This window comes from Neomonachus schauinslandi, chromosome 4 (genome assembly GCF_002201575.2).
Source record: "Neomonachus schauinslandi chromosome 4, ASM220157v2, whole genome shotgun sequence".
NCBI classification, from domain to species: domain Eukaryota; kingdom Metazoa; phylum Chordata; class Mammalia; order Carnivora; family Phocidae; genus Neomonachus; species Neomonachus schauinslandi.
Genome location: NC_058406.1, coordinates 69,869,604 through 69,896,710, shown reverse-complemented (window position 1 = coordinate 69,896,710; position 27,107 = coordinate 69,869,604). Strand labels below are relative to the sequence as shown.

Genomic DNA, 27,107 nt, shown 5'->3' with positions numbered 1-27,107 from the left:
TTGCATCCTGAGGTTTCTAGCTGTGTAATCAGGTAAGAAAAAAAAATCATACAGATCAGAAAAGAAGTAAAACTGTCCTTATTTACAGATGACATTATCATCTACGTAGAGAACCCAAATGACATTATCATCTATATAGAGAACCCAAATAAATCTACAAACAAGCCACTATAACCAATGTGATTTTAGGAAGATTGTAGGATACAAAATCAATACTCAAAAATCAATTGTATTTTTATACACTGGTAATGAACAATCAGAAATTAAAAATTTGGAAGTACCATTTACTAGAGCACCAAAAAATGTGAAAGACTTAGAGACAAATCTGTCAAAAGAAGTGAAAGACCTGTACACTGGAAACTATAAAACATCACTGAGAAATTAATGACCTAAGTAGATCGGGAGATATACCTTAGTAATGACTTGAAAGACTCTATATTGCAGACACCAAATTCTTGTTAATACTGATCTTGTAATACTGATTTACCAATCAAAGTCAGAGCAGGCTTATGCAAGACAAAAGATACAAAATTCACATGGGAAAACAAAAAACCTAGAATGGTCAAAAACTACTTTGAAAAAGAAAAAAGTTGAAGGACTAGCACTAATTTCAAGCCTTTAGTACTACAGTACTAAAGCTACAGTAATCAAGACAGTGTGGTATTGGTGTAAAGACAGACACAGATCAACAGAACAAAACAGAGTTCAGAAATGGACTCTCACATATTTGGACAAGTGATTTTTGATAAAGGTGCAAAAACAATCCTGTGGAAAAAGGATAGTGTTTTCAACCACTGGTGCTGGAACATCACACACAAATGAATTCTGATTCATAATTTGTGCATAGAAAAAAATCATCTCAATGAAGATCATAAACTTAGTTATAAAACTATAAAACTCCTAGAAAAAAAAAAAAACCCAAACTTTGGTTACATTCAAAACCAAAATCATGACTCATGAAAGAACAAACTGATAAACTGGACTTCCTCATAATTAAAAACTTCTGCTTTTCAAAAGACAGTGTTAGGAGAATGACAATAATTTTTAAAAAGTTTTTATTTATTTAGTTGACAGATGGAGAGAGAGCACAAATGGGCAGAGGGAGAGGGAGAAGCAGGTTCCCTGCTGAGCAGGGAGCCCAACGTAGGGCTCAATCCCAGGACCCCAGGATTATGACCTGAGCCAAAGGCAGATGCTTAAGCAACTGAGCCACCCAGGTGCCCTGACACAATATTTTAACAGAGTGAAAATCACAGACTGGGAGAAAATATTTGCAAATCACATATCTGATAAAGGACTAGTATGCAGAATATGTTAAGAGCTCTGAAAACTCAATAATAAAAAAACAGCACAACTAAAAAATGGGTAAAAGATATGGACACTTCACCCAAAAAGATATATATATATATATGAGAGGCAAAAAAATACATGCAAATATGCTCAACATCTTTAGTCATTAGGTAAATGTAAATGAGATATCGCTACACCCATTTTAGAATAGTTCAATTAAAAAGACTAGCCATACCATCTGTTCATGAGAATGTGGAAAAACTGGAACTCTCCTGCATGGCTTGTTGGAATGTAAAATAGTATAACCACTTTGTAAAACACTTTGGCAGTTTCTTAATAAGTTAAACATACACCTGCCACATGATTTAATCATCCCGTTCCTAGGTATTTACCCAAGCAAATAAAAGCACATGTCCATACAAAGGCACGTATATGTACACGTACATATGTATATACACATATGTATATGTAATAGCCCTGTGTTGAAAACATTACATTTTATTGTATGTCAATTATACCTCAATAAACTTGTTGAAAGTGAATAAGGAAAAAAACACACTTTTAAAAGATATAGTGATATCCTTACTATCAACTGGATAAAAGCAGTAAGATCCTCACGATCATCTTTTTTCATTAATTTAAAAAGAGTAGGGCATTTAATGAGTTACTCCTTTTTTTTTTTTAAAGACTTTATTTGAGAGAGAGAGAGAGAGCAGGAGCAGGGGGAGGGGGAGACACAGGTTCCCCGATGAGCAGGGAGCCCAGCCTGGGGCTCAGTCCCAGGACTCTGAGCCAAAGGCAGTTGCTCAACCAACTGAACCACCCACGCGCACATAACCTCTCTCAGTCTTGGTTTCCTTAATCATAAAATGGTAATGAAAATTCCCAGTTTGCAGGATTGTCATGACCATTAGCATCTGTTTTACACACCATTGCACCCTCAGGGCCTAGCATAAGATAAGCACTTTATAAATACCTGGTAAATGAATGAAAGCATGTGCAGTATTAATTAGCACAGTACCTAACTCATGGCCAAAATTCAATAAATTGCAGCTGACAGTTGACTACGAAGAAGTGGAGAGAACTCACCTTCCATTCCTTCTGAAATGAAGCAGGCCCAAATACATAAAAAACACGCAATGTTTTAATAGTGCTTAGAAAAGGTCTATAAACATTTTTTTTTTTTTTAGCATGAGGTCTTGGGTTGTATCTATGAAACACACAGCTTCAAAGTGAGTTTTGCCCAAGCAGGGTATTAGATACATATTATGTTTTTTACGAGATATTCTATCACTTAACTGAACATTCAACAATTTATAAATGGAAATCCATTTGACAAGGCAAATATTTGGAAAGTACTTCAGTTTCTAGTGATTCTGCTACATTTTCATTGTGCATTGCTCTCGGGTGGGATATTCACGAACACCTTTATTTTAATAGTTTTGACATTTGTATGTGTACCCTTCAGTTACTTCAACAAAGGTGTAGGGGTTGAGTTGAGACAGATGTAAAAGGCAATTGTTATTTCTCTATTTTATCATGTTGCTGTACAAATATTAATTTTTCTATTATATTCTGACTGGGAATGGTAATTTATTTCTTATACTTCATAACTTACTTTGTTAGACTCGAGATATGTTCCATTCTATAGAATTATTCTTTGAGCACATCCATATTTATTAGGACAGCTTCATAAAATTTTTTTTAATGTAATGAGTTCTCAAAAATATACTCAGTAAATGTTTATGAAACTAAACTAAACTGAATTCTGTCGTCAAATCTTTGTGTGTGTGTGTATAGGCAGTTTTAATGTGTTGGCTATAGTTTTGTGTGTGTGTATTTGTTTTTTGAGGAGTGAGGGGGAGGGGGAGAGAGAGAATCTCAAGCAATTCCGTGCCCAGTGAGGATCCCAATGTGGAGCTCTATCTCACAACCCCGAGATCATGACCTGAGCCCAAATCAAGATATGGATACTTAACCTACTGAGCCACCAGGCACCCTTATAGTTATTATAGCCATTATAAAGTTCCATATTGGAGGGTTTGGTTTTCTGTATTCTTTTTACAAATCAGACTATCTTAGCAAGTAACGCACCCTGGACATTAGGAATCACTAGTACTCAAACTATTACATGCCATTTTAATAAGCAAAGGCAGTTACCTTGTGCTTTGTAAAGGAGATTGTCTTCACTCAGGCTGATCTTGGTTGGGCAGTGGTCTAAACTTGTTTCACCTTTAGACAGCCTTATCTTTTGGGAAAACATAGAAGAAAGATTATTTCCATATATCCTGTGGGTGACTTATTTTTGCCTTCTCCTTCCGCCCCCAGATGGCTGTTTCCCACCTCCCTCCCTCCCTTTGTCTCTTTTCCATTCTCCATCAGATTCCTAGTTGCTTTTCCCCACAGACAGTGCCTAAACCACAGTCTCTAAAACCCTGCAACTTGGGGCACCTGGGTGGTTCAGTCGGTTGGGTGTCTGCCTTCAGCTTGGGTCGTGATCCCGGGGTCCTGGGATCAAGCCCCGAGTCAGGCTTCTTGCAGATTCTCCCTCTGCCCCTCCTCCCTGCTTGTGCGTGCTCTCTCTTTCTCTCTGACAAATAAATAAATAAGATCTTTGAAGATAAATAAATAAATAAAAATAAAACCCTGCAGTCGAAGGGAGCTTGTCCAGGGGCTCATTTCCAAATCCTGTTTAATTTCTGAAAATATTGTGTATTCTAGTTCATAATACATCCTTTTTGGTTTTAATATAAAATAAAGGTTTATTCTCCTGGTTCCTACATCTTTCACTTAAATGAAGCTCCAGAAAGTTGTGTGGGGTCTTTTCATCTGCCAGGCACTGCTGAGTCACCTTGGGGACACACGTGCCCCTGAGTTCCAGAAGTGGCCCTGGATCTGCACCAGAATGGGAAGCTGTCATTCTTTATACTTTCCCTTACAACTTCTGCCCCACATTTCTCCATCAGGACATTTGTCTACATGCTGACAATTATTCCCAGGTAAGTTTTTGTTTGCTCACTTCTTTTTAAACAGTTTACAGCTTGGTAAATCCTACCCCAGAAAATTCCTCATCCTCTCTTTCTAATTTCTAATTTCTAATCCTAGCTCCTTCTGGAATATTCTCACCCCTCTGTGTTTTCTCTTCCATTTGGAGCAAATACATAGTAATATAATTCTAGTGATACTTGTAAAATAAGGGACTAAATCTTAAGTTTGGAATTGGAACTAGACATTCTAAAAAAAAGAGGGTCATCAATGTCAGAAGCCCATTCATACTTTCCACACATATTCCATCCACAGCCATATCTTTCTTAAATTAAAATTGCTTTTCTTCAAAGCTCTGCCTTTCAAGAAAAGTACAAATAATTTCTCTTTCAATTACTTTCACTTTTGTTTGGTTATAGATATTAAAATACTGTTTCCTACTACATGAAAAAAATGCAGAATTTTGCCTATATTAGAGATTAAAATTAGCTTTCCAGGCTAACCTGAGAGCCTACTGGTTTACAAGCAACTGCATATGCAAATGCATAATTATTATACTAACCATTAGTAAGTTGGGGCATGCTTATACATGAACAAATATCAATCTTGAGTTCACAAAAATTGTGATTTCTGGCTTGACCTAGGCAGGCCTCATAATAATTCTCAATAAAAGAATTTATTGGTTAAATGAATACATTAATTATAAAGTCCTGTGTTTATTTGAGCTGCTCTACTTCTAGAGTGTGTGTATATATATGTATGTATATGCAAATATATTATAAGTGTATATGCAAGCAAATAGAATGGACTAAATTGCATGTTACTTACCTTAGTGAGAGGTTTCCAGGAGAGATCGAGATGCAAAAAAGTAGATGGTACATCCAAAGGAATTTCAATATGTTCTTCTTTCTTTTTCTCTATTAATTGTGGGGTTAAAGCTTTCTGTGGTCTGATATCCCAAAAACATATTGTGCTTTAAAAAAATTCACATTTTATTTAGTATAAGTAAGAGATGTAGCCTTAGAACTACCATACTTTATGCTGCTCTACATAAGCAATGTGATCATGGCTGTATCTTAATATCTCTGAAACTAAGATTTTTATGACATGGGATTGTTTTGCATTTTATGTTTTAGAGAATTATACAGTTTATAGGGTTATTTGATGACTGCTGGTATTGACACTAATATTATCATATATGAGAACTGAGTTTGGAGATTGACACCATCTTTTTCTTTAGCATCTTTTTCAGCATTTTTTCAGCATTTTTTAGCACCATCTTTTTAACAACTTTATTAAGATACAACTCATATAGCACAAAATTCACCCACTGAAAGTACACAATTCAATGGTTTTTAATATAGTCACAGAGCTATGCAACCATCACCACAATTAAGTTTAGAAGATTTTTATCACCCCAAAAAGAAACCTTGTACAGATTGGCGGTCACTCCTCACTGTCCCCCAGCCCATCCCACCAGCCCTAGACAGTACTAATCTACTTCCTGTCTGTATAGTTTTGTCTATTCTGGACATTTCATATAAATGGAATCAGACAATATGTGGCTTTTGGTGACTGGCTTCTTTCATTTTAGCATATTTTCAGAGTTCATCTATGTGGTAGTATATATCAGTGTATCATTTCTTTGTATTGCCAAATAATATTCTGTTGTTTAGGATATACCACAGTCTATCCATTCATCAGTTGATGGACTATTATGAATAATGCTGCTTTGAACATTTGTGTATAAGTTTTGTTTGGATGCATGGTTTCATTTCTCTTGGGTATACACTGAAGAGTGTAATTGCTGGGTTATATGGTAATTTCTGTGGTTGATCTTTTGAGGAACTGCTAGATTGTTTTCCAGAGCAACTGTGTTATTTTTATATTCCCATCAGCAATGTGTGAGGATTCCAATTTCTCCATATCCTTGCCAACACTTGCTACTTTTTGTCTTTTTTATTATAGCCATCCTAGTGGGGGAGGTGGAGTCTCATCAAAATTGATTTAGATTTGCATTTGGTTGTGCTTTGGATGTAATATGTAGGAAATCACTATCTAATCCAAGGTCATGAACATTTATGCTTTTATTTGTTTATGTTTTCTTCTAAAAGTTGCATAGTTTTAGATCTTGCATTTAGGTGTTTATTCCATTTTCAGTGAATTTTTTTATACAGTATGAGGTAAGGGTCCAACTTCATTCTTTTGCTTGCATATATCTAGATGTCCCAGCACCATTTGTTGAAAAGACTAGTCTTTCTTCATTAAATTGTCTTTGTGCCCTTGTTGAAAATTGGTCATCCATAGACATATGGGTTTATTTCTGAGCTCTGTGATTTCTATGTCTATCCTCATGCCAGTGTCAGTACATCTGTCTCTAGCTGTAACTTTGTAGAAAGTTTAGAGATCAGGAAGTGTGAGTCCTCCAACTTTGTTCTTTTTTTTTTTTTTAAGATTTTATTTATTTATTTGAGACAGAGAGAATGAGATAGAGAGAGCATGAGAGGGGGAGGGTCAGAGGGAGAAGCAGACTCCCCGCCGAGCAGGGAGCCCGATGCGGGACTCGATCCAGGGACTCCAGGATCATGACCTGAGCCGAAGGCAGTCGCCTAACCGACTGAGCCACCCAGGCGCCCCGCATTTTTTTTTTTTTTAAGATTTTATTTATTTATTTGTGAGAGAGACAATGAGAGACAGAGAGCATGAGAGGGAGGAGGGTCAGAGGGAGAAGCAGACTCCCTGCTGAGCAGGGAGCCCGATGTGGGACTCGATCCCGGGACTCCAGGATCATGACCTGAGCCGAAGGCAGCCGCTTAACCGACTGAGCCACCCAGGCGCCCCAACTTTGTTCTTCTTTGTCAAGATTATTGCTTTGGCTATTTTAGGTCTCATTGTGGTTTTGATTTGCATTTCCCTCATAGCTAATGTTGAACATCTTTTCATGTGCTTATTAGCCATTTGTATATTTTTTTGGGGGAAACTGTCTATTGATAACCTCTGCTCCTTTTTACATGGGGTTATTTGTCTTTTTATTGTTGAGTTGTAAGAGTTTTATATATTCTGGATAGAGATTTTTAATCAGAAATATGATTTGCAAATATTTTCTTCCATTCTGTGGACTGTCTTTTCAATTTTTTGATAGGGCCTTTTGAAACACAAAAATTTTGATGAATTTCAACTTTTTTCTTTTATTGCTTGTGTTTTTGGTGTCATATACAAGAGACATGATATATAACCACATATTATATATTATAAATATATATAAATATATAATGCAAATATAATATATAATATAAACATAAAATATGTATAACATAAATATATGTATATTCATTGGGAAAACAACACATACACAGGCAATGTTGGATTTAATGTGCTTTGTACATAGTAAGCATCCAATAAAGGTTATTTCTCCTCTTATTTTTCCTTCCTTACAGGTTGACTATAAAAATCAAATGAGATAATGTATATGAAAATTCTTTATAAAGCTCCACACATCTATAGAGTATAATTTTAAATGTAATAAACTTGGTAACACATTTATAATGATACTTATATAGTATCTTAGTATAAAAGTGACTTTGTATTAATTATGTGAAAACATATGATGAGGATGGCAAAGGACATGCTGTATTAGCTCTATTATTTCTATCACTGAGGTTATGAGTAACCTGATTAATAAACTTAAGATATTATTAAAGAATTTAGGTGTGTAAGTTAAAGTATTTAGATAAATGGTTAGTAGCTCAAGTAAGACTAACAAAACTTTTATTCATTTATGTGACTTAATAAATATTAATCATTTATTCATCTTAATGAATTGTTGAAAGTATTAATCATTTTTATGTTGTCAAAATATAAATCCTTGAGAGAACACCACAAATGACACAAAAAGATCTGTTTTAAACTACAATTATAGTTGATTTAAAACTGTTTTTCCAAATTAGAAAGATCTTGAACCTCATTTATAGCATTAATTTGCATTATTCATGAAATGATTTTGCTAGGGGCGCCTGTGTGGCACAGTTGGTTGAGCATCTGCCTTTGGCTCAGGTCATGATTCTGGGGTCCTGGAATTGAGCCGGCCATCGGGCTCCTCAGCGAGGAGTCTGAGCTTATGCTCTCTGCCATTTCCCCTGCTTGTGCTCTCTGTCTGTCTCTCAAATAAATAAATAAAATCTTTAAAAAATTTTTGAAAAAAAGAAAGAAATGATTTTGCTAAATACAGATAACTTCAGTTGAACTTTCTGCATAAATTAATCACATATTCTTTTTGGGGGTTTTAAAAATTAATTAATTTATTAATTCCAGTATAATTAGCATATAATGTTATATTTAGTTTCAGGTGTACAAAATAGTGATTCAACAATTCTATACATTCTCAGTGCTCATCATGATAAGTGTACTCTTAATCCTCTTCACCTAATTCATTCATTCCCCCATCCACCTCCCTTCTGGTAACCACCAGCTTGTTCTCTATAGTTAAAAGCGTTTTTTTGTTTGTTTGTTTTTGTTTCTTAAATTCCACATAGGAGTGAAATTGTATGGTATTTATCTTTCTCTGACTGACTTATTTCACTTAGCATTATACCTTCTAGATCCATCCATGTTGACGTAAATGGCAAGATTTCATTCTTTTTTTTATGGCTGAGTAACATTCTATTGTTCAGTCACATATTCTTTATTAATAGATCCTTATTTTACCTTATTCTATATTATAAGAACCTTGGCATGGCTGAGGTATAAAGATTAGAACTGGTAAGTTTTCCAAATAACTAAAAGTTAGCTTTTCTAAATGCATAAGCTTTTTTTTTACTTTAACAACTTTTGAAGGAATTATCTCCAGAATATTCTAGAATATTTCTAAATTCAAGGGCCATCATTATAACCAACAATCAAGGACCTGTGACTTAAATAAAAAACATGTAATATTTTAAGTCTGTTCAGTGTTTCTAAATGTTTTCCAAGGCTATTGAAGAAGAGTATAGCTTTGCATTCTGTTGTTTATAATCAACTTCATACCATAAACATTGCGCATGAAATCATTACAATTTTACTTGTTGTATAATATTCCATATGGCCCTATTGGTGGCCCTTTTGGGCAATAATCCCCCCACCCTCGTGCTCTTTTATTTTTTAGCAAGAGCATTCTAATTGTTTTGTTTTTTGGGGGAACTATCCCTTCCCCATTCCATGCAGTCAGGTTGGAACTGTCACTCAGGGTGCCTGGCCGTTCCCTCCTTGGACAAAGGGGTGAGTTTGTGGTGTAACAGAAGTCAGGTTGGAACTGATTCATTCAGATGGAAGGGGCTGGCCATTCATTCCTGCTACCCAAATCCCTGCGGCTGTTTCTGAGGCTTGAGTCAGCTCTTTCTTTGATTCAGCAACTTTATTTTTTTATTTTTATTTTTTTTTTTAAAGATTTTATTTATTTGAGAGAGAGAGAATGAGAGAGAGAGCACATGAGAGGGGGGAGGGTCAGAGGGAGAAGCAGACTCCCTGCTGAGCAGGGAGCCCGATGTGGGACTCAATTCAGGGACTCCAGGATCATGACCTGAGCCGAAGGCAGTCGCTTAACCAACTGAGCCACCCAGGCGCCCCAGCAACTTTATTACTTACTACCTGTAGTATAGGATATAGTTGTGTGGGGGTGGGTGTGTACACACATATGTATTCTTTTTACAACATATTTGTATCTTTAAAAATATTTTTTCAACCAGCAACAATCTATAATATTCTGCCCTTTTGTTAATATCAGGTTTAATCGCTACGATAAAGACTATTTAAGGAACAAAAGATAATGATTTTAGAAGTATCTAAGAAAAAAGAATATATTGTATGAAAATATTTTAGGTAGTGTTTAAAATAAGACTGTGATGTTGTGAATTATAAGATATATAAATCTGTTCTTCCTCCAGGATTCTAGAAGAGAGCTTCTAAAACCTTTGGAATTTCCTAGAAGTTGAGAGTGGTAAAGATTCCTTTTGTTATGTTAATGAGGCAACTTTTGGAAAGTACCTAAGGATGGGGGTGTGTTGTCAATGGAGCCAACCGTGCAATTAGAGAGTTGGAATTTTCAGTTCCACCCCCTGACCTCCAGGGAGGAGAGAGGTGCTGGAGATTGAATTCAGTCACCAATGACCAAAGATTTAATCAATTGTACCTGTGTAATGAAGCCCCCTAAAGCCCCAGGAGGACCAGGTTCAGAGAGCTTCCTGGTTGGTGAACACGTGGAGATCCGGGAGAGTGAGAACCAAGAGAGCGCATGGAAGCTCCTCAACCTTTCCCCATACCTTGCTTTCTGCCTCTCTTCCATCTGGCTGTTCCTGAGTTACATCCTTTTATAGTAAGCCAGTAATCTAGTAAGTAAAATGTTTCTCTGAGTTCTGTGAGCCACTCTAGCAAATTAATCCAACCTGATGGAGGGAATCTTGGGAACCTCCAGTCTACAGCCAGTCAGTCAGAAGTACAGGTAATGACCTGGGTTTGTGACTGGCATCTGAGGTGGCCGGCAGGGGAGTGGGCGGTGATAGGGGAGAGGTGTTCGAGAGAGCAGTTGGGTAGGACTGAACCTTAACCTGTGAGTCCTGGTGGATAGTGTCAGAGTTAAGTGGAGTTGTGAGACACCCAGGTGGTATCCAGAGTACTGCTTGGTAGAAGGGTGGGGAAACCTTCCTCCTCACCCCCTCTGACTTTGAAGTTGACCCAGAAACACTAACAAAGACATACCAATCAGCTGAACATGTGACAAGTTGACAGCATATTCCATTTCGATTCTCAAAGACAGCACCCAATCTGTTAATCTGTTTTTTTAAAGACACAAGAAGTAATTTATTTGTACCTAGGATGTAATGGCTTTTCTCATAGCGTTTTACTCTTTTAATATTTTCTTCTTTGTTTTAATTTTTATTAAAAGAATATAACAATATCACCGAAATTTGAAGAATAAATTTTAAAATAAAATGTAATTTGGCCATATATTTTTCCAGTTTTTTTTCACAGAAACATTTTGACATAGTTTTAACTAGCATGCATAAAAATTTCTATCCTTAGATTTTTCAGTTGATGTAATTTGAACACTTACCTGTGTACTCGTAAGTCATTTTAACAGTTTTATAATATATAGATGGTGTATCACAATTTCATTATCCAGTATAATTAGAAATGCAGGGTCTTTTGTTTTTTACTATTAATGGTGGAATAGAACATAGGCGTTTTGATGACATTGTTAGGCAGATAAGGTGTAACATTAGATAACATTTTGTAACATTAGATACCAACAATCACCCGGCACAGGCAAGAATCCAAGGAGGGTTAATGGCTCCTCCGGGTCCTAGAAGGTCCCAAGTTCCAACTAGCTAGCTTTGAAACAAGGTGAAAGGTTTTGTGGCAATCTATGAAGGTGTCACTCTTGAAACAGTAGGGGAGACATGACTTTCCCCAATTCCCTACCTTCCTGGTATGACTGATGAGCAAAATAGTAATCACAGGTAGGGGCTCCAGCAGCAAATAAACAGTGGAAGTAGCGGGTGGGAGGAGGGAAACAGGGGCTGCCCTGCTCAGGCCAGTAGGTGTCCCAGGAACTAAGACCCTGGAAACCTGGCCACGGCCACAGGAGCCTGAACACTCTCTGGTTCCCAAATGCTGTCAGCTTCTACTCATCTGATAAGGAATCCAGAGTCCGTGTTGCCTCTCCCTCTACTGAGCCTTCCCTGCTGTATAAAGTGCGAGACCTCAGAAGTGTGCTTGCTCTGAGCTTTTATGTTTTAATGATTTAAACAACAACAACAACATAATATTATAGAAATTTGGAAAATAGGAGGTTTAATATCAAATATAATTCTACCTATCTTCTTTTCCAGTCTTTTTTCATGAATACATTTTGACATAATTTGTTAAGATGTGCATGTAACGGTGTATCTTGAGGCACAAATTGGATTATTTCTTAATATGAATTCCCAAAATTTGAATTACTGTTCAAAAAGTTGAAAATTTGGATGATTTAAGAATCACACTAATTGTATTCCAAAAGTTTTATGTTGGAACCAGCAGTGTTAGAGTTTACTGGTTTCACCACTGCATCCTTTCTAACACAGGGTATTATTATTTATTAAATTTTTATTTAAAAATTAAATGATCCAAAATAGTATATTATTGTTGCTTTATTATTAATTTCTTTGATATTAGAAAGCCTGAATGATTTTCCTGTTTATCTACTAATTGTTTTTCAGTATATGTTTTATTTACTGGAAACCGTATTTTAGACCAATATTTTCCTCCATTTTGTTGTTTGCTCTTTGTTAAATTTAGAAATTTACATGTGTATGTTTTGAATTTCTTTCAACATTAATTACCTTAGAAAACTATCTCCAATCCAGAAATATGATATTCTATGGTATTCTATTTTGATTTTTATTATATTTTTCCTATGATTTGTGATTTTTATTTAAATTTATAATCATCTGAATTAATTTGTGTGTACCGTGTGAGCTGAGATGAAGTTGAAACAGAGAGTTCCTTCCGTTACCCTATGTTAAACTCTTAGAGGTAATAGAAACTGTCTGGGCTATTTGTTGTGATCCATTATAACTTTTGAAAGTATTGTTGCTTTGCATCATCCATTTGAATATGTTGGAGAGCTAATTACCTTTTATAACTCTACTTTGTCATAATATTCTTTGATATTCTCAAAGTACACAGTAGACCCTTAGTGTCCTTGAAGGAAACATTTGGGGAGCTTACCAGTTTCCAAATTCACTAACACCAGACTTAGTGAGTCAGGTACAGAACTACAAAGCCAAACTACAACGCAGAGGCTAGGCACTCAGCTGGACTCATTCACTGCATGATTAGTTTTCACCCACCAGCCTCACGGTGCATTCAGTTCAAAATTGCCTTGACAAAATAATACATTACTATATGTCACAGATCTTCAGAGTTGCCTGCTCCAACTAGCTGAAATTATAAATTTTAAATCCACAAAGCCTGAGGGTGTAAAATATTTGCACTCTATCTTTACATATCAAACTCTTATCTTCTCCACTATTATATTATATCATTGTTGACACCACCTACAGTTTTTAGTGGTTTATAAGCCATTGAAGTTGAAACATTGGCCTTAGTCTCATCCCAAAGTCAGATATTGGCCAGGCAACACTGACAGAACTGTTTGATGCCCTGGTTCCTGGCTTTTTTATAATTTAAAAGTAAATGAATTATTGACTTGAAATATGCTCTTTGAATAAAATCTTCTGAAATGTACAATCCAGCAGGAGAAAATTATGAAACCATCAAGACTCACCTCAAATGTGTCAGACAGCCAATGTATATCTGTAATTACTTTCTTATGACCATTTTCTATTGAGGAGACTGCACAATGTCTGATATATGTTGCTTCTTTATTACTGTCTGGTTCAAGGAGAAACATAGGCTGGAAAAATGTGAAAAGAAAGTTATGTGCTAATTTCAGAGAGCTAATGAGTGAATTCATACTTTACTCTTTACTCTAGTTAGAATTAATAACTTGGAGAAATACTAGTTCAAAGAAAAACATTGAAACTAGTGTTTCAATGCATCATGTATTTAGGTAATAAGATTATGCACTTTCCCTTCAATTTAGTCTAAGGTTTCATCTCCAAACTTAACAGGAATGACTGACCCACTCCCTAAAGGATCAAGGAGATCCCATTTTTAAAGGAGTGTTTCCTGCATGCACAGAGGGCCACGCCCCACAGGGTCTTTGTGGAGGCCCATTGGTGTTCAGATTGAAGAACTGGGGGTAGAGGTTTGCAATATTGTGGGTGAGTACTATGTCAGGAGCTCAGGAATCTTGCCTCAACCCTCTTGGCAGCAACCACAGCGTCACAAAATCATAGTATATGATTATCAGAAAGGATGGTAACCCCTTCATTCTACACATGAGAAAACTGATGCTTGCTGAGGTGAGAAGACATGTCCAAACTCACAGGACTACAGTCCAGAGCCTACATACATGGTCCTACTGTCCCATGCTCTTTCCATGACATCACTTTAGGCAAGTCACTTGGGCCCTTTATTTTATTTAACAACAACGACAAAAATAATGTCCTCAGGTAGGTCATGCGACTTGTTTTATTGATTTTTGAATCAAGGACCTACACAAAAGCGGTTCAGAACATGTCCACAAACAGATGTGAAGGTGTGGGAAATAATACTTTTTTCCCCTTTATATTGAGTCTTTGTGTAGCTTGGCAGTTCTGTTATGTACTTTTTGATAAACCCCTGAACTGAAGAAACTTGCAAGTGAAAAGTTATAAAAAGCTAACCTTGAGCGTGACTTTTTTACTTCTACTACCACCTGTCTTGATGTTTTCTATGCGATCTGCATGCGCAGTAATATCCCACATGACAATCTAAAACAGAAATAAAGCTTATTACAACATATTTTCAGGAAATAGCTCATTGGGTCTTAAAGATTTTTTAAAACCTATTGGTATTGGCATGCACTCTGATGAATCAATCACCTTGAAGGATAATCAAATTTAGCCTACATCTTTAGTAAGTCAGCAACTTTTAAATCATGACAAAGAATGTTTTTTTCTCTATAAAGGTATTTTTTAGCACTTTGATTTTTGTGCTTGTGTTAATAAAAGCTAGTATTTTTTTTTTTTAAACTCCAGTATAAACCGTATGCAATTTCCTCTGCTTTGGGAAAAGTTCTTCCTCTGTCTTTGGGAATGTGCTGTGACTGTGTGGAGAGCAGCTTTGCCTGTTCTCCAGAAGTAGTACAAATACTCAGTTGTCCAAAAAGGCTGGAAAGTGATGATTTCTACTTAATTGAATATTCTAGCCAACTCCAAGTTTGCATATACATGGATGGTCATTTTTAGAAAAATGAGAGTAAACTAAAATATGCAACACGAAATTAGATTAATTTTCAATGATTAAAAGTCATTTCAACACATTGAAATGTTAACAAAATGTCAGGATTACAGAATTGTGGGTGATTTTATTTTCATCATTTGCTTTTCTAAAATATTCTTTTAAAAAAGTATTTATTTATTTATTTATTTATTTACTTACTTACTTACTTAAAGTAATTTCTACCACCCAACATGGGGCTTGAACTCATAGCCCTAAGATCAAGAGTCGCATACTCTTTGACTGAGCCAGCCAGGCACCCTTTTTCTAAAATATTCTTAGAGTTGTATCACCTTCATAATGAGTAACAAAAAGCATTTCAGGATTTGCAGAGCTTGGAGGATGGGCTCTGGGTCATCATTATGACCACCAGTTATTGTTGAACAAAACTGAGGGGGAAAAATGGTTTTCCTGGTTGTTTTGGTTCTGGATAAATGGTCATGGATGCTGTAGACATTTATTTTTTTTAAAGATGTATTTAGGGGCGCCTGGGTGGCTCAATGGTTAAGCGTCTGCCTTCGGTTCAGGTCATGATCTCAGGGTCCTGGCATCGAGCCCCACATCGGGCTTCCTACTCAGCAGAGAGCCTGCTTCTCCCTCTCCCTCTGCTGCGCCCCCTGCTTGTGCTCTCTCTGTGTCTGTCTCTTTCTCTCTCTGTCAAATAAATAAATGAAATCTTAAAAAAAAAGAAAGATGTATTTATTTGAGAGAGAGGCTTGTGGGGAAGGGCAGGGGAGAGGGAGAGGATCTCAAGCAGACTCTCTGCTGAGTATGGAGCCTGATGATGTGGGGCTCAATCCCATGACCCTCAGATCATGACCTGAGCTGAAACCAAAGTCAGACACTCAACCGACTGGGTCACCCAGGCATCCGCACTGTAGACACTTAAATTTTCAATCACAAGGAAGTTTTCCTAGCCACACACAGAAAGACCATATACTGTTAATGGTCAAACTCACTGGGTCACAGTGAATTTCAATTCTGATCATAAAACAGCTTTAAGATTTTTGTTTTGCTTTATTGGAGAAATAGGCAATTGGAAGATAGGATCTAAATTTCATATACATTAGATAAAAAGAGAAGAAAACAAATATGGTATTAAATTATACATATGTAAATTCGGTAATATATGTATTTTTCCCAGTGAATTGCTGTTCAAATTCTGGATCATCCCCTAACTCCTACTCCTAGAGAAACGTCAGAAGAGGACTTTTGACCAAGAAGTATTAATGCTTGTGTTGTTGTTCTTCTGTGGAATCTTGTACAATATGCGGTTCTGTTCCACAAATACAAACAGATTTGACTCAGTTTTCTTCCAGTTATAACTAGATTATCCTGTGGACACCTCAAGCCCTGATACCATGTCTAACACATCTATATACCCCAGTTCTTGGCACACAATTGGCATACTTTCCTTCGGCCAAATTGAATCCTTAAGTTTAAGAAAAACTACCAATCAAAACATATTACAGAATGTTGTCTAAATTAATAAATAGCTGGGGGGAAAAATCTGTAATTACCTGCCCATTTATGCAGCCTCCAGCAATGATATTAGGGTCACTTGGACAGAACTTGAAGCAAAAGATGTCATCTGGGCTCTCCAGCATTAACTAAAGTAAACCCCCCCCAAATTCAAGAGAGAATGAGAAAACCTATTAAGATCATAGTGAGAAAATAATGCTAAGACAGTCAAAAGTTGAATTTTATAGCCGTCCGTAAGAAACGTGGACATAGAGTCCATTCCCAGAATCCCACCTGTGCATGGAAAGTTGCCTCTGCTGAGTTTTGTGAACGTTGGCTATGTGTATGAGAGAGGTAGGTTCTCCAGGGGCCCAGGTCTCCCCTTCCTCCACCCGCCATGGGTCATTGCTGGGAGATGTTACAATTTTTTAAAACAGAAAGACTAAGCTTAGTGTTTCTGAGAAGTGTGAAGGTAAGCTCTGTGAGGACAAGATACTTTTCTGTTTTGTTCCCTGCTGTCTAGCTAGTCTGGCACAGAGTAAGCACTCAAAAAGAAAATGTGTTGAATGAGAAAAGATAGAAGTATTGCCAGTGATAATATTTCAAATTTTAAAATAATCCAGGACCGAGGGGCGCCTGGGTGGCTCAGTTGGTTAAGTGACTGCCTTCAGCTCAGGTCATGATCCTGGAGTCCCTGGATCGAGTCCCGCTTCAGGCTCCCTGCTCAGTGGGGAGTCTGCTTCTCCCTCTGACCCTCTCCCCTTTCATGTACTCTCTCTCTCTCTCATTCTAGCTCTCTCAGATAAATAAATAAATCTTTAAAAAAAAAAAAAGAATAATCCAGGACCGAGAAGGTGAACAAGCTGAAGCATTGGAAGGTAAGAAGGAAGCCCTGCAAGGAATCTACCCGTGTGAAGGAATAGGTATAGTAATCATATTTGGCACCTGCTTCTCCCTCTGACCCTCCCCCCTCTCATGTGCTCTCTCTCTCATTCTCTCTGTCTCAAATAAATAAATAAAATCTTTATTTATTTTATTTTATTTTTTTAAAGATTTTATTTATTTATTTGAGAGAGAGAATGAGAGAGAGAGAGCACATGAGAGGGGAGAGGGTCAGAGGGAGAAGCAGACTCCCCGCCGAGCAGGGAGCCCGATGCGGGACTCGATGCGGGACTCGATCCAGGGACTCCAGGATCATGACCTGAGCTGAAGGCAGTCGCTTAACCAACTGAGCCACCCAGGCACCCCAATAAAATCTTAAAAAAAAATTTTTTTTTAAATATTGTCCTATAGTTTTGATAGAACAAAGACAAAAGAAATCATTTGCATTATTTCTTTAAGAAATTATTTGCTTGTCTTTTAAAGCTAGTCTTCAAAATAAAGGAGAGGGTCCTTTTTTCCTCTTCCTAATTTACGTGAAAGTTCAGCCACACTTCCATGATGTGGACTGGAGAGGAATCCTAGTCCACTAGAAAATGTTAGAAAACCCCTACTTACCATTTTTGTGGTAATTAGGCTGATAGGAAAGAACTAGAGATCTGTCATTTTGATCTCTAGGTCTATAATAATTAAAATACTAGAATCTATTATAGTAAAACTGCCTGAATTCAGATAAATTAGGGAAGAAGTTAGGAGGAAAGGCTAGGGTTTTTTAGGGAAATCCTTAGATATATAATACTTTATAGAAACAAAATATTATATTTAAGTACATTAAAAAAACTTAATCTAACACTATAAAGCACCCTCCCCTAAGCAAAACTCTTTTTGAGCAGCTGATAGAAATAGAACCGTGTGGAGCAAACCTAGTCCTCAGACTTGTTTTATTTGAATTGTGTGTTTGGTTTGGTTTTAGTTGAACTATTTAAAAATTGGGAGATTTCACTCAAAAAATCTGATCTGGATTCTTTAAACCAAGTAAGACCACCTGGCAACAAGAGAGCTGAAGAGTAGTATCCCCCCAGATGGGCTGTCCACTCTCCAGGGCTGTAGTCTGCACCCCTCCCCATTATTTCCCACACTGGCATCTGTACTCATCACTGTCACCTACTGGTGATCCTCAGAACTGAGGAAATTCATGTGAAATTAAAATCTATTTGCATTTGGGACGCCTGGGTGGCTCAGTCGGTTGAGCGTCTGCCATCGGCTCAGGTCATGATCCCAGGGTCCTGGGATCGAGTCCCGCGTCGGGCTCCCTGCTCCGCGGGGAGCCTGCTTCTCCCTCTGCCTCTGTCTCTCTCTCTGTCTCTCATGAATAAATAAATAAAATCTTTTTAAAAAAATCTATTTGCATTTGAACAAATAGTATTTAAATAAAGCCCATGAAAGTGTTTGCTTTTTAACAGTCCTCTTAAAATCGTTTCTGAAAATAACATGTTGATTTGTTCAATAAACCTTTTCAATAAACTAAGTGTAAACTTTAGTTTTGCTCAAATTGATGACAAATTCTGAATTGAAGAAAGCTTAACTTTACCAGCACTTACCATATTAACTGGTTATAAAGTACTTTGCAATTAAAACTGCTAAAGATAAATGTGAACATAGTTTTCGAAATGTTTAGACTATGTGGACACCTCTCCTTAATTACCTGAGGATGTATGGGATCCGAGAAACTCCAGAAAAGAATCAGTGATGGTTGCAACAACAGTTTACCAGAAAACTGGACTCTCTCTTCAAGGGAGAGTCGTACAGCCACGGACACAGCTATTAGGCCTGATTGAAACACAATTCGAAGTTAAAATCTGCAGCAACGGTACATAGAGAAATGTTTTTAGGTTTTGCTGCTCAACGTGGTCACTATTCATTTCCATTTTGATGAAACTTGAATAAATACATTCAGTAAGAGACCAAGAGTTCTCCTAGAGTTCTACTGGGTAATACGGTAGCCAGTAGCCACATGTTGCTTATTTAGCACTTGAAAGGTGGTCAGTCCAAACTGAGATGTACTGTTAATATTAAATAAACAATGGACTTCAAAGATTTAGTATGAATTGTGTGTGTGTGTGTGTGTGTGTGTGTGAGAGAGAGAGAGAGAGAGAGAGAGAGATTGAGAAGGGCCACTGCGGGGGAGAGGAGGAGGAAAAAAGAGGGAAAAGACCTTTTTCTCTTCGTGGTTCCATCTGCATGTGGTTCCACCTGCACTGGCTCCCCCCTCCCTTGGCTGCTGAGTGATTTAAGGGAGGTGTGTTTCCTCTCTTGTCCGTTAATCAGATAGGAAGAGCATGTGAAGGGAGGGGTGGAGGGCGGGAAAAGGAGCTAGCCTTGGGAGTCCCAACAGGCTGAGGCAAATCCAGATTCAGCACTGCATCGGCTAGGTGACCTGAGCCGTCACTTCCCTGGCTTGAGCTCTGGTTCTGTCCTTGTAGAGACCACAGTGAGGTGCTGGGAGAACACAGGATGGCAGGGGTGCCGAAAGTGCTCGGCGGGTGCGCTTTGCAGCTGGAAGTGGTCTTACTGCAACTGAGAAACTGAGCTAGTTTGTCATTTTACTAGAAAAGCCACAGACTATTTCTGTGCCATCACAAAAGAGAACCACTGTCCTGTTCATCTCACCGTAGATGGTCGGATGCCACGAGACGGAGGTGATCATCTTCTCTGTCAGGTTATGGAGGTCGGTAAAGGACTGGTACTCTTTCAGGTGCGTATCGGTTTTGTCTCCAAAGGAGCTTTCTTCTTCTGCCAGGCACTTCCAGTCATCAATAAATGTGTTCATGATTTCATTTTGCTGCAGGGCTATTTCAACACTATTTTGTTTAAAAAAGCAAACAAAAAAACCCAAGACACTGGATTTTACTATTCAATTCAGCAGATCCTCCTTCATTTATATGGAAAGAAAAAAATGTTCTCAATTATATTTGGTAACTGACGATTACCCCCATGTGAAATAAATGCCTTAAGAGAAAAAAACCTCATAGCTGTGTGCTACTCAGAACTTCTAGTGCCAGGAGGCTGTTAGCTGATGGCCTGGAGCACCTTCGTGATCTACCCGGGCTTCCAGGCTGAGGATATGCTCGCCCAGGCCCATAACTGAGCTTGCAGCTGCAGGGACACGGGGCCTGCCCCGCTCTACCTCCTGCCGGACTCCTCCCACAGGCCGTCTTCCCGCTGGAGCTCCCTGCAGGGGTTGGCCTAGACCTTGCTGAAGCTCTCCTTGCCCAATCCTGATTCCTTTAAAAAAAAATTTTACACAGCGGGACGCTCAGCAAACCTCTACTTTAAACTCGGTCTCATTCGCTTCCTGAAAACCCCAAACAGACAGAAAAGGCAATTTTCTTAGCCATATTCAGTACTGAATATTCATATATACTAATTACTATACAAATATATCATTAGGATTATATATATACATATATATTTAGGGTTATGTATTAATCAGGATTAGAATATATATGTATATATTGTATATATAAAATTTAAAATAAAAGATTCTCAAGGGGCGATTTGGAGGTTAGAAGTGTGGTGTGTGTGTGTGTGTGTGTGTGTGTAGGTGTGTGGGGGTGGTGGTGGTGGTTTTAGTTATCACAGTGCCTGGGAGGTGCTACTGTGTTTAATTCTATTACTAAATCTGCAATGCATGATACAATCCCTCAAATTAAGAATTATCCTGCTAACAAGGCTAATACTGCCCTTTCAAGAACAATCTGAGTGCTAGGCTCATCTCTTAGTAGCCTAGGGCCCTGACTTGACTGGCTCCTGTTTTAAAAGTTACTATAAGAGCTCCAAATTCAGTGAATACTCGAAAGTGCTGGGAACCTAGCACGTCTCTCCCAACCTCCCACCCCCAATCACTTGTCCTGTGCATCTCTTCCATTTGGCTGCTCCTGAGTTGTATCCTTTACAATGAACCGGTAAGAGTAAGGAGAGCACTTTCCTGAGTTAAATGAGTCATTCTGGAGAATTATCAAACTGATTTATAGCTGGTCAGTCAGAAGCATAGCCCCCCTGGGACTTGAGACTGGCGTCTGAAGTTGGGGCAGGCTTGTGGGACTAAGCCCCTTAACTTGTGGAGTCTGCACTAACTCCAGATAGAGAACTCCAGAGAGAGAATTGATGTGGGAGAGGATACTATTTGGTGTTGGGGGGAAAAAACCCTCTTTTGGTACCAGAGGTGGTATCAGGAAGAACTTTAGAGTCCCATTTTCCTGCTTCTTCACATGGTTAGAGACTTTACATATTTAATGAAAGTGGTTGTTATAAATGATATGTTGTAGAGACCTGGATTCTCTTTTTTTCCCTCTGAAAAGTGAAATTTGTTCTGGACTCGAACTCCAAATTCTATCTTCTTTGTATAGAACAACAGCTGAAATCTCTGCTCACTTTTTCAGCTTGTAGATGCTGGTTGTTCTGGACTCCCCTAGAGCTTCCCCTAAAAATGAGCACTTTAGTCTACAGCCTAGGATCTGATTAGATTTTTTAGGTAGATCTGGGGTCTTGGCTTATCTGGGGCTCCCTTCCTTCCATGACTTTCCCCTATTTGGTTATTCTACCACCCACAGACCTGTCACCTGAGCCTCCTATGGATTAGGCAATAATTATAGAAAAAGCACTGCAAACTTGCAAATCTCATCCTTCTCCCCTCTAGTTTCTGCTAACTTTTGGTCACTCTCCTGAGCCTTCAAGTAGTTGTGTCTATGTTTGCGTATAAATATTGTTTTTTAGATTTTCTGTTTTCTGTGAGTTTGACTAATGTATTTCACCATTACTCAGTCACTTGCTTATGATATGAAAATGAGGTATATTCTTGAAAGAAGCGGTACCGTAAACAAAAAACAAAACAAAACAAAAATTGCTGTAAGTTTCTGTCATGTTTATTGCCCCTGTATATGCTTGGTTTGAAAGCTCAGCTCACTCACAAGGCCTCTGGAGCTTTCCCACAATTAGGATGTCACCCAACGTTTTACCCTAATGATTGAGGGTCCAAATAGCTTGGTTTTTTAATAGGTATGGTAAGCTGAAAGAGTGGTTCTTGAGTATGAATTTCCTCAAATAAGAAAAAAAACCCTCCTTAGACAATTAAATATAAACTCTAAATATTATAATAGATACTCCTAAGAATGTAATTAAACAGGGTGACCTTTAATACCTCTATTGTTAAGAATTAACACTACCGTCCACTGCTTAATTGGGTACTCTTGGTTAAATTCTTCTTGTATTTTACCTTCCAAACTAGGACCTTGCTACTTAAAGTGTGGTCTATGGGCCCCCAGCACCATCATGACCTAGAGTTTGCCAAAAAAGGAGTCACAGACTCCACCCTGAATTTACTGAATCAGAGTCCACATGTTGACAAGATACCCAGGTGATTCACATGCACGTTTAAACACCCACGAGGGCTAGCTTCGAAGCCTGGAGCTTCAAGTAGAAGCATTTGTTAGCTTTTTCAAAATCTTGTGGGTTTTTTTTTTTCTTCCTGTTTCAGCCTAAATGAGAAAGAAATTCCCAAGAGACAAGCTAAAGTCAGGGCCTTTGATCTGATTTCCTGATTCTTCCCTCTCAGCCTGAACCGGGAACTAATTCACAAGGGAGAAGTGAAGACAGCACCTTTTCTCTGGTTTCCTGTTTCTTTATTTTCCTGCACTCCAGTTTCTGAGGGTGATGAAGTGGAGGCTGGCAAAACCATCGTCTCAGTTAGAGCCTGTAAGTACTTTCTTTTTTAAGATTTTATTTATTTATTATTTTAGAGAGAGAGATAGGGAGTGAGAGCTGGGGGGGAGGGAGAGGGAGAGAATCTCAAGCGGACTCCGAGCTGAGCATGGAGCCTGACTTGGGGCTCGATCCCAGGACCTGAGCTGAAATCAAGAGTCAGACGCTTAACCAACTGAGCGAGCCATCCAGGCGCTCCTGTAAGTATTTTTTTTAAGTTTTTTTTTTTTTTTAACTCAAAAACAAATGTTTTTTAGTTGCTTTGAGAATCCCTTGAAGTTCTCTTTCCTTTCTTATCATTTCCTTCTTTTGCAAATACTGCTTCCCTTAGGTTCTTTATGGATAAAATTCTTTAAGAAAGAACTCATTTCTAAAAGGGCACTATTCCCAGATCAAAACCAGCCTTATATTAACTTTTAAAAAATTGAATAAACCTTAAACAGTTTTAGAGTGGGAAACATGGCAGTGATATATTTGTGGGTTTATTTATTCTTGACCGGTGCTATTATAATTCCTGTGCCAATTTTCCTCTTTTTCTTATAGTTCTGGCTGCTTCTTCCCACATCTCAGAGAGGGAATTATAAAACTGTTTACTATTCCTCTCTCAGTAAGCATGGTAACTGAAAGGGAAGAATAAACACCCAGGTCTAAAGATAATACACCATGTGGATAATTAAGAATTGGCTATAGGCCATTTATGGCTTTGAAATGGATTGTACACAGACTTCTCATTTTTAATATTCTTATCAGGAAAAATTTTAAGGACTAAATTTTGATATGGGGAAACAAACCTTAGGTTTTCTTGTTTCTTTCTCATTGCCCCACTGGAAAAACTATAGCATGCTTCCGGTAAATGAGTGGCAAATAGTTATGCACTCTGTTTTTCTGTTTTTGTTGTTTAGTTTTGTAGCCTAAACAGAAATGCATTTGTCACCAAACAGACAAGAAAATGAGGCCTTGGTGGTGGGTATTAAAGAGGGCATGTTCTGCATGGAGCACTGGGTGTTATGCACAAACAATGAATCATGGAACACTACATCTAAAACTAATGATGTAATGTATGGTGATTAACGTAACAATAAAAAAATTTTTTAAAAGATACAATAACAAAAAAAAAAATGAGGCTTGCTTCAAAGTCCGAAGTAAACTCACCTGATTTTCATTTCCCCTAATCAACCAGCAGAGTCCACACAACTGCAACCCCCTTTTTAAAACATTGAACCTCTGGCAATTTCTGGAGGTTTCATGGAATTCTGCCTTGTAGTGTGTCCCCTACCCTTGCCATGAGATATACAGTTTTTCTGCATGTTTAATATCTTCTCCAGAGACCAACTAGTACGGAAATCCTGTGAGGAGAGACTGTGTTCCCGCCTCTGGGTTTCTGGCTCTTTGTTAACAGCCACTGTGTCCCCTCCGCTCTCCAAGCTTTGATTCCATAGTCATTCTGGTGGCTGGCACAGGGAAATAGCAGGCAAGCTAGCTAAAGTATGACACGTCAGCAAGGGACAGCTGTTGAACAGCTGTTAGTCATCAGGCATTGATGGAACATCTATCTTTGTTCTACGTTTTACTAAACTTCACAAGAAGCCTTGACCTGGAGTAAACAAAACTATACATACATAAAGTATTTTATCTAGTTTAATGCACTCTCTTTGCATCTCTGGTGAATTTTTGAACCAGATTCCCCCCAGACATAAGTAACAACTTTCGAGAGTTGTTCAATTTTCAGGATATTTAAAAGTCTCAAAGAATTAATGGTGTTTTCTTAAAAATGCAAAAACTTAATATGGGCTATGTATGAATTCGACCAAAAAATTTTTAATTTTGGAAAGACATGGAAACCAACCTACAGGGTACACCTGGCAGACCTGTCCATCACTGGCTCCACTTCTCTGAACTCTGATGTTGACTTGATGAGACCTTGTCAAGCTCTTCTCTGGTTTAGAAACCCCAGGGTCCTATTAACAGTGTCTGTGTGTGTGTGTGTGTGTGTGTGGGGGGGTGTTTCTGAAGACACCTCTCTCTCAGATTCAGTAAGAGTGGCAGCAACACAGGAATTAGTGGCAAGGGATAAGATGTACAAAGGTACATGTGAATCGAATTCAGGTTATCATTTACAAAAATCATCATCATCATGATAATCTTCCACATCCCCTGCATCCTCATCTTTGCCATCTTATACAAGTTAATGAAGCTAAGAAGGGGAGTAGGGAGTGGAGAAGAAAGACTTAAATAAAAGAACCAGGGTAAATAGATGTTAATTTGCCATTAGGAAAACATCCTCACACACTCAACTGTATACGTCTCACAGGTGAACACTGGTGTGGCCCTAGCTTGGGAGGTCTAGGATGTTGCCTGGCAATAGAAAGGAAAGACTGAGAATGTTGTCACATGGTCATGCATATCTGATAACTCTTCATACTCTCTAACTAGACACCATGGACCGAGTTGCTTTTTAAGACCTATCGCTATAGGTACACATACACATTTTGTTTATTTTAAAAATTTAATAGACAGTTCTTACCTTATACATGTGTTGTTAAGAAAGTCACTCAAAGGCTTTGATTGTCCAAATGTCTCTTTTTCCTCCTCTGATAATTCTCTTGGATAATATTGTGTAATGGCATTTTTGGGATATGTCCTAATATATTAAAAGAAAATCGAATACCAAAAATTAGAACAAAAGAAAGTAAATATAGCTTGTGACAGGTCAAAGGTTTCTTTCTGTAACAGTAATAAGATACTGTTTTTTTTTTTAAAGATTTTATTTATTTATTTGAGAGAGCGAGAATGAGAGAGAGTACATGAGAGGGGGGAGGGTCAGAGAGAGAAGCAGGCTCCTTGCCGAGCAGGGAGCCCGATGCGGGACTCGATCCCGGGACTCCAGGATCATGACCTGAGCCGAAGGCAGTCGCTTAACCAACTGAGCCACCCAGGCGCCCCATAAGATACTATTTTTTATTTAAATTCTATATATTGAATTTTTTCTTTATCCTAGATAATTGATATTAACTGCCTTTTTGAAATACTTTGAGTATTTATGTATTTGTTTCCAACATAATCAAGAAGTTCTTATTTTTTTAAATTTTTATTTAGATATTTTTAACTTACAGAAAATTTGTAAGAAGGATCTAAGGAAATCTCATACACTCTTCACCCAGATTCATCCGCTATTAACACTTTGCCACATTTGTTCATCATTCTCTTGCTCTTCATTTCATTAAATCAGTGTTTCTTAACCAGTGCAGTCCTACCCCACCCCCACACCCTGGGAACTTTTGGCCACATCCAGGAACATTTTTGGTTATCACAACTGGAATGTGCCACCGGCATATAGTGAGTAGAATCCAGGGATGCTGTTTAATACCCTACAACGTACAAGATGGCCTTCCATAAAAGAGGATTATCCAGCCCAAAATGTCAGTAGGGTTGAGACTGAGAAACTCTGCTCTCTATATACAAAACTAAAAACAATTTACATTTCAGCAGTGATGGCAACGTGATCTCTGGGAGAAAGCTTATTCCATCCAGTCTGCCCTCAGTGCTCACCTGCACCCTTGAACATATCCTGTTGCATCTGGGCATTGGCATTCTCCCCCGCTGGACCGGGTGAGCTCCTTGATCTTAGGGTAGGGGGCTATAGAAAGGTCGTGTGTCACAGTCATTAAGAGTGTGTACTCTGGTGACACACTGCCTCGTTTTGAAGCCTGATTTTATCACTAACAAGCCTTGTGACCCCAAGCTAATTATTTAACCTCTCTGTGTCTGTTTATTCATCTTTAAATGAAATTCTCAAAGTAGCTGGCTCCTAGAGTCATTGTAAATTGAATGCG

General features: G+C 37.9%; 1 protein-coding gene across 1 annotated transcript in view; it reads right to left on the bottom strand.

The window, feature by feature from the left end:
- DNAI3 (dynein axonemal intermediate chain 3) overlaps positions 1-27,107 on the bottom strand; it is a 71,256-nt gene that overhangs the window by 23,458 nt on the left and 20,691 nt on the right. Inside the window, exons 8-16 of the mRNA XM_021690160.1 lie at positions 25,799-25,915; positions 20,185-20,375; positions 19,220-19,344; positions 16,695-16,784; positions 14,580-14,666; positions 13,577-13,705; positions 11,005-11,078; positions 5,104-5,248; positions 3,451-3,538 (exon numbers count right to left, since the gene is read on the bottom strand). Coding sequence (XP_021545835.1) covers positions 3,451-3,538; positions 5,104-5,248; positions 11,005-11,078; positions 13,577-13,705; positions 14,580-14,666; positions 16,695-16,784; positions 19,220-19,344; positions 20,185-20,375; positions 25,799-25,915 — 1,046 coding nt within the window. The remainder of the gene's footprint in view (positions 1-3,450; positions 3,539-5,103; positions 5,249-11,004; positions 11,079-13,576; positions 13,706-14,579; positions 14,667-16,694; positions 16,785-19,219; positions 19,345-20,184; positions 20,376-25,798; positions 25,916-27,107) is intronic.